The sequence below is a fragment of the Parasteatoda tepidariorum genome, chromosome 8 (assembly GCF_982258835.1).
Source record: "Parasteatoda tepidariorum strain Cologne lab strain chromosome 8, Ptep-v5.0, whole genome shotgun sequence".
Taxonomy (NCBI): domain Eukaryota; kingdom Metazoa; phylum Arthropoda; class Arachnida; order Araneae; family Theridiidae; genus Parasteatoda; species Parasteatoda tepidariorum.
In genome coordinates this window covers 94,687,696-94,699,770 of record NC_141762.1, presented here as the reverse complement: position 1 = coordinate 94,699,770, position 12,075 = coordinate 94,687,696, and the positions used below count along the sequence as shown (strand labels likewise).

Here is a 12,075-nt window from a genome sequence, read left to right as displayed (position 1 = left end):
CCAATTTTTCAGATATCACTTGCTTAATTCTATTTTTTACTTTCGAAATTCTTATAAAAAGTTTTTGACTACCGGGTTGCTGAGCTGTCTGTGTGCCTCACTGTGAAGCCAATGGTTGTGGCTTCGAATCCAACTCAGGGTATGGGTGTTTCTCTCTGTGTGTTGATCTCTATTGTGTTATGTGTGAATGTGGCCCACCCTATAATCGGGTATCTGTGGCAGTGTGGCGTAGGTAATGCTGCTCACCTACGTGACTTAGGTTCACAAGTGTCCCGCAGTGGACTGATCGTTAAGACCAGGGCTAAAGAGAATAGAAGGGCTGGTTCACTCCTTTGAAGTAGCTCTCGCCACGCCAAACCTCCGATTTTCTCTAGTGACGTCACTTTGGCGCAAAGCTCGCACTTTTACTTCAAGAACGGAGCGTTCGGCCTCACTAGCTCTAACTAATATTGGAGCATTTCTTTTTGCGAGATATTCTAAGACATTTGTTATTTTCTATAATGACTTTCCTCAGTTTTTGCAGGGAATTTACAAGAATTTAAAACTATTATCGAAATGCCAGTTTGCGCGATTGAACTTGAAAAAATTTTGATAGAAAAACAAAAGGAAAAAATAGAATTTTCCGCGTGTTCCCGAAAGTAAATGAACAATGGATTCCGAAATGACACAGTTAATATAAAACAGCAATATGTTTATTCTGTCGTTAAGAACTTTTATAAAAATTCATTATCTAAATAGAAACCGCCTCGTTACTCCAAAAAGAAAGGCAGGTAAAAAAAATTAAAAAATGGATAAAGTCAAAGAAAATTAAAATGTAAATAAAAAGTATAAATAAAATATATAGTATATAGTTGGAATTCTCCTAATTTCATAACATATTTTTTAATGTAGTTATTCTAAATATTTATGATTTTTTTTTAAAAATTATATCATCTTAAATTTAAATATCTATACACAATTGTAAAATTTCGAATATCATTATGAACCTAAATTATTATTTTGTTTCAGTAATTAGCGTTTAAGATTGATGTTTCCTAATGATTAAGTATGAAGAAATTGCTATTAACGGCATATTTTAAAATCAGGGATTCTAAATTTAACTCAACTTATTGTTATAAAAAAAATATGTAGATGAAAAAAGTGCCGATATATGCTTTCATTTTTCTTAATAATTAAAGTTAAAACTGAACTTTTTAAAATAAAGTATTTATAGTGTCATTTTCGCCAACTAGTAAAACATTTTTATAAGTTTAAAATGGTATTATTTTTAATATAATGGCCAAGAAAGTTTTTTTTTTAAACTATGCTTATGAACGGAAATAATGTGTTAATTACGTAAAGTCTGAAAGCTAATAACTAGAAAAAGTCTAACTTGTTTTTACAAAGAGAAAGATGTAAAGTTATCATAATATCTTTGCTTGCGATCTCCGAGATCTGTGGACACAGTGACGTCATGAGGAGGGAAATCGTAGCTTCAGCTCTAAGAGCGGAGTGAACTAGCCCTTCTATTCTCTTTAGCCCTGGTTAAGACACGGTTCCCAGCAGATCACCGAAGTCAAGCATCACTGGCTGCGGTCAGTGTGTGGGTGGGTGACCACTTGGATTTGCCTGCGTAGGGACCGAGGGTGTGCGATATTGGTCCTCGTTAAACTGTTCTACCGTAAAGTGCTCGACTTCGCGTGTAGGTCATCAGGCTACCAAAGGGGGGGGTGCCATCCCCTCTGCAGAGGATCAAAATTGTGTTCGTGTCTTCGGATTATCCTCAGGGATGTTTCCCAGACCGTCGCCAATAGCCCATTGTGAAGCTCTAGTGCGACGTAAATGAACTACAACAACTACAACAAGGTTCACAGGTGCCCACGGGGTAACGTGAAATAAGCAACACTTCCGACATCTTCCGAAGTGAAGAACGAAAGTTCGGTACGTGCCGTAAAAAAACAATTTGACTGAAACTCGGATATTTAGCATGAGTTTATTTTAAAAATGTAGTAAAAGATTACAAATTTTTATTAAGGGATTCCTACAGGGATGAACTAGAATATGCTGGAGGGTGTTTGTAAACAAAAAAATTTATTTCATTCATTTGATTGTTGGGTTTTTTGTTTCAACAGAAGGTGAACAAGCCAGACTGCCAGTTTAATGGGTGCAACAGTGCTTCTCTGGTCGTTAGACATTTGGTCATAACTAAAATCGACTATATTTTTAATGGCACTTGAACCCTCTAATTGTACTGGTACACGAACCGACAGTCATTTTCCGGTATTTGAACCCACTATTTTTTAACCTTTTGCTTACGGTAGGTACTATCAAACGCCGTAATCAAAAGATTAATCAGTTCTCAAATCACCTCTGTTTATAACAATACTCAAATCCTCCACAATTTTTTTTCTTGCGCCAACTCTCATTTTTTTGTTACTCCAAACCACTCTCATTTAATCAATAATAGAATCCACTATTTATATCGGTACGCGAAGCCATTAGCATTACCACAGAGCTTGAACTTACTTTTATGGGAGCAATTTTCAAACCGACTCTATTTTATTAAAAACTCTCACCCATTCTCTTTTTTTATCGGTTCTCAAACCCACTATGATTTGATCAATGATTGAACCCACTGTTTTTTATTGGAACTCGAACTCGATATTATTTAATAAATACTTTAACCCACTACCTTCCAATCGATTTTCGAACCCACTCTTTTTTGATCAATATTCACACCCACAGTATTTGAGTTAATACTCGAACCCCCTATTTTTTGTCGATCCTTGAACCCGTTATCAGTTTATATGCACTTGAACTCGTTATTATTGGATCAGTAATCGCACCCACTAATTTTCATCGGAACTGAATTCCACTATCTTTTGATAAGTATTCGTACCTGCAATCATTCGATCATTGCTCCAACCCAATCGACATTCGAATCCACTATTATTTGTTCAATAATCGAACCTTATGTTTTTCATCAGTTTTTGAACCAGTTATCATTTGATCATTACTCTGATCTATTTTCATTCAAACATTACTCTGAACCACCATCATTTGAACACTTTTTTGAACCACTCTCTTTTGTTCATTACTCGAACCCACTACCTCTTCATTTATTCTCGAACTCGCTGTCATTTCTATCTGTATCATCTATCATATTGATCTAACTTGTTTAATCTATCAGTAAAAATCCCGCAGTGGACTGATCGTTAAGACACGGTTCCCAGCAGATCACCGAAATCAAGCATCACCGACTGTGGTCAATGTGCGTGTGGGTGACCACTTGGATGTGTCTGCGTAGGGACCGAAGTTGTTCGGTATTGGTCCTCGTTAAACTGTCCTATCGTAAAGTGCTCGACTTCGCGTGCAGGTCATTGAGCTACAGAAGCAGGGGTGCCATCCCCTCTGCAAAGGATCAAAATTTTAGTGGCTTGTTTTCGGATCATCCACAGGGATGTTTCCCTGACCGTCGCCAAAAGCCCATTGTGCAGCTCTAGTGCGACGTAAATCATCTACAACTACAACAACTATCAGTGAATACCAATTATGGATTGAATACCAATATCAGATAAAATAAAAATTACTTTAATGGAAACTACCAGTAAAGTCTTATAATTTTTTTTACCACGAGGAAGAGCAAACCAGGTTGGGTGGATGGAGAGAGAAGCACCCTCTCCGCTTTGACTCTATGAGCAGCTAAAATTATTCATTTGATCAACTCCCGAACCGACTCTTTTTCGTTCAAAACTCTGACCCATTTTCTATTTTTCAGTGCTCGTGCCCACTTTTTTCTTATCAATAATCGAACCTCTCATTTCTCATCGGTGCTAAAACCCGTAATCATTTTTCCAATTTCCAAACTGACTGCTATTTGAACATTTCTCTAAACCACACTAGTCCCGCAGTGGACTGATCGTTAAGACACGGTTCCCAGCAGATCACCGAAGTCAAGCATCACTGGCTACGGTCAGTGTGCGGGTGGGTGACCACTTGGATCAGTCTGCGTAGGGACCGAGGGTGTGCGGTATTGGTCCTCGTTAAACTGTTCTATCGTAAAGTGCTCGATTTCGCGTGCAGGTCGTCGGGCTACCGAAGCGGGGGTGCCATCCCCTCTGCAGAGGATCAAAATTGTGATGGCAAGTCTTCCGATCATCCTCAGGGGTGTTTCCCAGACCGTCGCCAATAGCCCATTGTGCAGCTCTAGTGCGACGTAAATTAACTACAACTACAACAACAACTAAACCACACTCATTTGTTCAATACTCGAACCCACCACCTTTTTCTATCGATACTTGAACCCGCTCATATTTTAACAGTTTTACTTTCATTTGAACATCGCTCTCAATTTTTTCATCGGTACTTGAATCAGCTAACTTTTAATCAGCACTTTAACCCAGTCTCTTTGATAGGTACTTGAACCCACTATTGATGGTGTTTAATCAATAGTCAGACACACTATATTTTACCTGTTCTTGAAGTCACTATCATTTGTATAGTAACTGATTCTACTATCATTTAATCATTATTCGAATCCACAGTCTTTTATCAATAGACATGCCTTCAAGAAGGTGTATATTAAAATTAATATATATTAAAATTAATATATATAAAAAAAATCATTAGTTAACTGAAAAGTAAATTTTTTGAATATCAAAAGCTTCTGAAAGTTAGAATATGAGTAATTATCAGCATTTGAAACACTTAAAGGATTTGTAATGATTTTTATATTTTTATTGTGTGTTTTCTATTTTTTTATATCTGGTGTTTGTACAGCTAACTCTATTTAGAGTTTACGACTATCAATACTCAACCCCATAGCCTTTTTATTTTGAACGCACTCCAGAAGACAAGGAAACACCCAGATCAAGCACTGGGATAAACTAGTCTTTTCAGGAGACTTTTTACCATTAACTAACTCACACTTGTGCTACAAGGTTACGAAGACTTTGCACGGTTAATCTGATTGCACGGGGATTTTTTCCCAATATTCCTTTACCACTGAGGATATTTTACGTCAGTACTGCGATCGGCGTGAGACAGGACCATATTTTCCATCGTCCAACTGTTGCTAGGATTCAAACCTATATCACCTCATAGGAAGGCAAGCGCTCTATTCCCTGAGCCACCACGGCCTAAAATCATTCGTATAATTTTCTCCAAATAGAAAACAAATATTCAAAACATAAATTCTATCAATTGTTTTTTTTTCTTTTCTAAGGAAAGTAAGCGGGACGGATACCTTCATTTTACTAGACTTACTGTTTTACGTCCTGGTGACCCGGTTGTAGTATCCATCCCTGATTTATAATTTGTTTACATTTGAATGACACATACTTTTTAAAAATATCCCGTGTTTAAAGAGAACTTGAAGCATACAAATTAGACAGTTAAGGTTTACTGGCAGATAAAAAACGAATTAACATGTATCTTTAACGTGTCGAGTGTTTGAAAAGGATGAGGTTCTCGTGGTCTTCCTCTCCATGTAACGCGAATGCGAGTTAATTCCATGAAAAAGACTTCCATGAAAACAAATTTCTTTCAATTCTTGATCTAGGAGTTCTCTTGTCTTCTGGATTGGCTTCAAAATTACAAGACCACGGAGTGGAACAGCAGTAGTTGTATAACCGATAAAAATAGGTCGAATTTTCAAGGATGGTAATAAAATAAAATAAAAACTATAATAAATGATAGCATGAAACACGATGACAAAAAGAGATCTTGCCTATAGTGAAATATTCTCAGCAGTTAGCCGATATAGTCCACCTGCTCATGACTGGTACCAACAAAAACATCCCTGGTAAAATTATAAGACGCACTCTAAGATTCTATGTAAAATCTTAATTATTAGCTATACAGCTTTATTGTGTTTACTCAATTTGCACTTGTTTATGTTCGTGTATCAATTGCTTAACACTGTCATGCAATACGTTAAAAATAAATACAAATAGGAAGTATATTAAAAATCTCCTGTATAAAAACCCATTGCATGTACTATATTTAAATATAAAAGTATTGCATATAAACTCGTGCAAAGCATGTCCCTATTAAAACAACTACAGTGAATCTAATAATTTGGTCTCATTATTATTGTATACTAACATAATACCAGATATAATAAATATTCTATATTTATATAATATGTCGTCTAATTTATCCAATCGTCGAATTTATATCATATATCGTCCAATTTATCCAATTGATACACGAATGTAAACAAGTGCAAACTGGTTTCAGTCGTGTAAAAACAATAAAGCTGTATAGCATCACCTGATAATTAAGATTTTACATAGAATCTTATAATGCGTCTTATAATTTGATATATATTAGTGAATAATAATTTGGCTAATAGTTTGGTCAGGGACTATATATATATATATATATATATATATATATATATATATATATATATATATATATATATATATATATATATATATATATATATATATATATATATATATATATATATATATATATATATATATGTTCATAAAAATTAAATGTTATGCCAGCAAAGTGTTTTTTCAACCGCTCGTTAAAATTCAATTTAAATAGCAAGAGAAAGCTGAAGGATACTTTAGTTATACTTTCAGAAAATGACTTAAGTTAGAGAATAAGTCAATAACGAAAAAAAAAAAACAAAAGTTAAAACATTTGAAAATATAGTAACGGAATTTACTTGTATAATATATCGATTTAGTCGAAATCCCATAAGTAATATCGATAAAAAAACTGTGACAGAATGATAGAGTATCCTCTTTTTTTTCATGTTTTTATAAATGCTATGCATAAGAAAACCGAAACAAATATTTATTTTTATATTGGATACTTCTTCTTTTTTTGTATAGGTAATGCTTTTTCTCTTTCGTTGTTTAATTATTTGATTTGCAATTGTTAGATACGTAATTTTTTATGCATATTCGCTTATTCAAGAAATGGTATAATAGCTTGATTGATTTCTATTTTTCTTTAGATCGTATAGTAAAATCTTAGCAATAAATTACATTTTTTTTATAATTTATCTGTATTTTCTATCAGATCTTTTTTCTTACTTTATTCAAATCTAACAACATAAGTAGCTGGATTATATTATTTTGTTTCTTGTTAAATATATAGCTATATTCAGCTAAGGGCATGTTTAGAAATATCTGTTTTATGCGCATGAGATACTTTTGTTCGCAGCATATTTTCAGAAAATTGCTTAAAAATCAATTCAGTTCACAGCAGCGGTTTTCTACCTTTTATTTCAGATGTAAACAGGTAAAAACTATATAAAAGAAAAGTATTTGTACCAATAATTCTAACATTTGAAGAAAAGAATAAAAATACCGGTACTTACGTATTTTCACATTAAATATTTTCCCCAAATCAGAAAATAAATTTGACGGTGGTTTAAATTTAAATATTTTTTTCATTTTTCGATGCAATAAATTACATTTGTATTTGCCTATTTCGTTATGATCCATTACTATGTTAAAACAAATTTGGAAGGTATTAAAATGAATTAGGAACAGTGTTCAAGAAAATATCAAAATGACTTAGGCAATATCAAAATGAATCAGGCAATATCAGGTATTTAGGAAATATCAAGATGACCTTGTGTTGGCAGTATCAAATTAGAAAATATCAAAATGAATTGAAGCCCCCTCTGATGTGGGGGCGCAGGTCAGCCGTATGTCCCTGCCTTAGCCAGGCTCTGGAGTTAGGAGTGGTGTTGGCGAAAATGGACGACAGGATATTACGTAAGAACCAAAATGCCACACGAAATACAGTTAATATTTTTTTTAATTCAGAAATATATATTTACAAAAACAAGTAAAATTTCCCGAAGACAAATACTTTTTCTAGTAACTGAGCTATTTTCCATAATTTTGATTGAAAAAAAAACACCTATAGCAATTACATTTGAAAACTAAACAAAACAAGTACAAAATACTATTCATTATAAGATAAATTTCTAATTTTTTTGAAGAAGATTAACTTTTTTTCTCAATATTAAAAAAATCTGTGTGCTTGAATGACATACATGCGTCACAATTCTGTATGTTTCTGAAGGTTTGTTAACACAAATAATGATATTATGCACTGCGCCACCTATGAGATCTAAAAGTTTCGATGATTTCAGTAAATCTATAAATTTTTGAAATGTTCTAATTACCTACTATCAGGTAATGTTACAACCAAAACCTGTTTTTTTCTGCTGATGAGTTTAACAGCATTCGTTTTCAGAAAAAGAATTATTTTTACAGAGAAGCGTATAATTCATTTCTCCCAGATTTATATTATAGTTCGTTCACCAGGAGTTGGCACTTGACTCCACCTCCTCCGACGAAGAGTTCGTTTCATCTCGAAAATAAAAGGAGGAACGTCTCCGCGCTTGAAATTGAGACAACCCTTAATGCTCGCCAATCGCAAACAGTGCATTATTTTTCAGTCACTTACATCGCTTTATCATCTGCTATTTTACTCTAGCTAATTAAATATATTTTAAATTTAAAAACAGCTGTTTTCCCAGAAAAATATCTCAAAAAGGGCAAGCTATTCACTCAAAAGAGAGAAATATCATCCAATTTATTAAGTATTTATTGTTAAAAAATTGCACACAAAGATTGCGAAATAAATATTTTTGTCATACGATAGCCAAGTAGCAACCTTGTTCAAGATTGTTCACATCCTTCTCCCAAAAATAACGAAATAGTATCGTCGGATACCACGTGATGAAGGCGCACCAACTTTTAGTGAACGAACTATAATCATTATAATTTACATAAAAAATGAAGCTCAAAAATTTTTATTCTCCTCTATGTTACATGAACTCAAAGTGATTTCTCAATGCAAATGTTAATTATAATTTTTTTTATAAAAAAGTTTAACAAAGGTTTGGGTAATGAAAAAAGGAAAAATATAGTTTCGAAGATTCACAAATACAAACTGTTACCACATAAACTAACTTTAAAAATTTTTCTCCTTAAATTAGTTTGAAAAAAAACCACATAGAATTCGCTTATTAGTAGTAAATTTTCACTTTCTTAATTATATGTCTTTTCAGAGCTGCTGATACTGAACATAATTTGTCTCATATTTTCATTTTTCTGCGTCGCCTCATCTGTGATTCTCTTTGTTGGTCTTTGTGTGGTAAGAGAATCCGAATATTATTTTTCTTACGCTGTTATGTTTACGAGTTATCGCCAACTGGAGTTATGTCGCCAAGTTTTAATTTTTTTAAAAATTTCTTTCTCAATTAGTTCGGAAAAAAAATTGAATTTTTTGGCTCTGTGGAAAGTTTATGGAATTGATTTAAATTCATTTTTATTACTTTTCGAAAGTAAAAAAATCTATTGGATGAAGTTACCAAGACAATTAGGGAAAATGTGATCATCACGTGTTTTAAATTGAACTGAGAATCGAAAGCCTTCGTTAGGAAAGATTACCTCTTCAAGGAAAAAAACTTAAAGGCAGAAGAAAATAAAATGTTTATTATTATTTTCATACATTTTATCTATAATTAGATATTTGGAACTCGAGAAGAAGTGAAATGAGTTTAATTAAGCAAACGATTTAATTCCTTCGTCAAAATTTTTTTCTGCGAAGTATTTGTGCTACACGGAGAGAAAAAAACAACAAAAATCTTTCATAGTAGATAGATAGTAAAAACACTTTAACCAAACTGGTTGAAAATTGAATGAATTGAGCTAGCAAATAAAGAAACATGCTCTCTAGTAAAAGTTATTCTGAAGTTACCATTGAAAAGCTGCCACTAAACAAGAAAAATTTTCTCCTCATTCTACAGAAAATAACTCCAGTTGTCGCTACTTAGTCTCTTTATTATAAAATGTAGTTTATTCATAAGCATATATGGCAGCGTTACTTTTAAAAAGTAACGAGTAAAAGTACAAGTATTTTTAAAAAAAGTAACGAGTAAAAAGTAAAAAGTTCTTATTTTAAAAAGTAACGAGTAAAAAGTACAAGTAAAAGTACAAGTACTGAACAAAGAAAGTAACGATTTAAAAGTACATTTCTAGGAAATCGAAAATTCAAAGTAACCTAAACTTTTATTGAATAATATTCTTATGTTCTTTAATGTTTTTGCAAAATTGTTGCTATTTATTTAATTATTTTTAATTTTGAATGTTATGGAGGTTAATTTATTTTTAAATTCGGAAGAATATTATAATATAATTTTATAATAAAATCGTATAATATAATTTTAATATAAAACTTTTTATGGATTTGCACGAAAAGGAAATTTTATCAATTGATTTTAATTCTTAGTTTATTATTTTTATTTGTTTGAATTAATATTGATTTAAAATTGTTTTACTCTTTAGAAACGCGGTTTAAAAGCACAAACGTAAACAAAGCAAACACGGCGTTTCAGATAGCTTTATGATCCGTGAGCTAGTAAAAAATAATTGAATCTGCAGTATAAGTTGAAACCGAAAGTATTTAAACACGAAGTTAGCTGTGAATGCATATATATTGCACATTAATTTTATAAGTAAAAAATAAACATAAATATTTTTCTTTAATTAATTTTTTTTTTTTTAAAGCTTACCGAGCTTTAGAAAAAAGTAACGATTTCATTCGATATTTCCGTTACAAATACTTGTACTTTTTCCCTAATAAAGTAACGAAAGTACAAGTAAAAGTACTAAATTTAAAAAATAACGAAGTACAAGTAAAAGTACGTACTTTTTACTTGTACCGGCGGTACAAGTAACGAAAGTAAAAGTACTGCCATATATGTTCATAAGTAGATGGAAGAATATTAATAATTATGATTTTAAATTAGAAAAATGTGAATTGTAACTTTCTTCAAATCAAGACTTTAATCATTTGTTGTCTCAACATCATCGGAAAAATGTTGTTGGTCTATTTCGATGTTGAAGTCTTTTTGTCCCTTCTTTGGTATTGATTAAAAACAAGTAATATATGTATAAAAAAAATTATAGTTAATTCCTTCTTTGGTCAGCAAAGAAAGATTTTATTTTAGTTGGTACTTTTTATTAAATAATTACAATTTAATCTCCCATATAAAACTAAAATTAATTAAGTTTAATTAATGAATTAATATTTGAAAAAAACTGTATTAATATCAGGTGTCATCCACTACAAGTTTAAAATAATGTATTTGAACTTGAGTGTATGAATAAAAAGTATTTTATTAACGATTAAAAATTTGAACGAGATCTATAAATATATATAGGGAGAGTGTAAACTAATAGTAAGAATTGCAGAAAAAAAGGGGCGTGGTATTAGACAACTATTAAAGTATAAACTGGATGACGTGGCCCACACGTGCTACCGCGTAATGGTCTTCATTGAATTTATCTGACTCAGCAAATATAAGAAAATTAAATGTATAAGTGTGAGTAATAAACTATTTTTTTTTTGTTCAAATGGAGCTATAAGTTAGAAATTATCACTGATGTTATTTTTAAAATAGGTGAAGAAAATGAATCGCTTATAGTAAAATTTAAAACAATGACTAACGCTTAACCCATCAGAAAATTCCTTTCTTTAATTTTTGTTTGGGAAATGAATATTTCAATTTTGTTTTTAAAAATTCTCGAATCTTGATTTCGAAATTTTAAATTTCATATTTTGGCACGTAAAATTACATTCTTTAAAGTGATGTAAAAAAACTACATACCTTACAATTCAACATTTTTTCCACTATTATTGAATAAAATATTAAAAAATAATAAACATTTACGAAAAGTTATTTTCTCAATAACTTTTCTTCTTCAATAATTGTATGCAATAATTGTATCGAAATAATTCTTCTTCAATAATTGTATGCAATTTCTTTTAATTCGCTTAAAAAGTTCTCGAGATATAGTGAAATACCCAAAAAGTAAAATTAACATTAGACCATTAGAGGGTCCTAACTTTGGAGCTCTCACCTAGCCAAACTATTTGGACCATATTTCCCAGACTGCAGACTCCCTCTAAATCTTGGGGTGCAAAATCTAAACCCGTCGAAGAAAAAGTCAGAGACAGTTCGTTTTGTGTCTGATTTCGCAACTTAAAATATCGTCTGCATTTATTATTTAGCAAATCTATGCTTGAGCCATTAAGATTGAGTCC

The 12,075-nt window shown here is 31.7% G+C and overlaps 1 protein-coding gene across 1 annotated transcript in view; it reads left to right on the top strand.

Annotated features, from left to right (window-relative positions):
• LOC107453978 (uncharacterized) overlaps positions 1-12,075 on the top strand; it is an 89,495-nt gene that overhangs the window by 41,337 nt on the left and 36,083 nt on the right. The window contains exon 3 of the mRNA XM_016071004.4: positions 9,035-9,120. Coding sequence (XP_015926490.1) covers positions 9,035-9,120 — 86 coding nt within the window. The remainder of the gene's footprint in view (positions 1-9,034; positions 9,121-12,075) is intronic.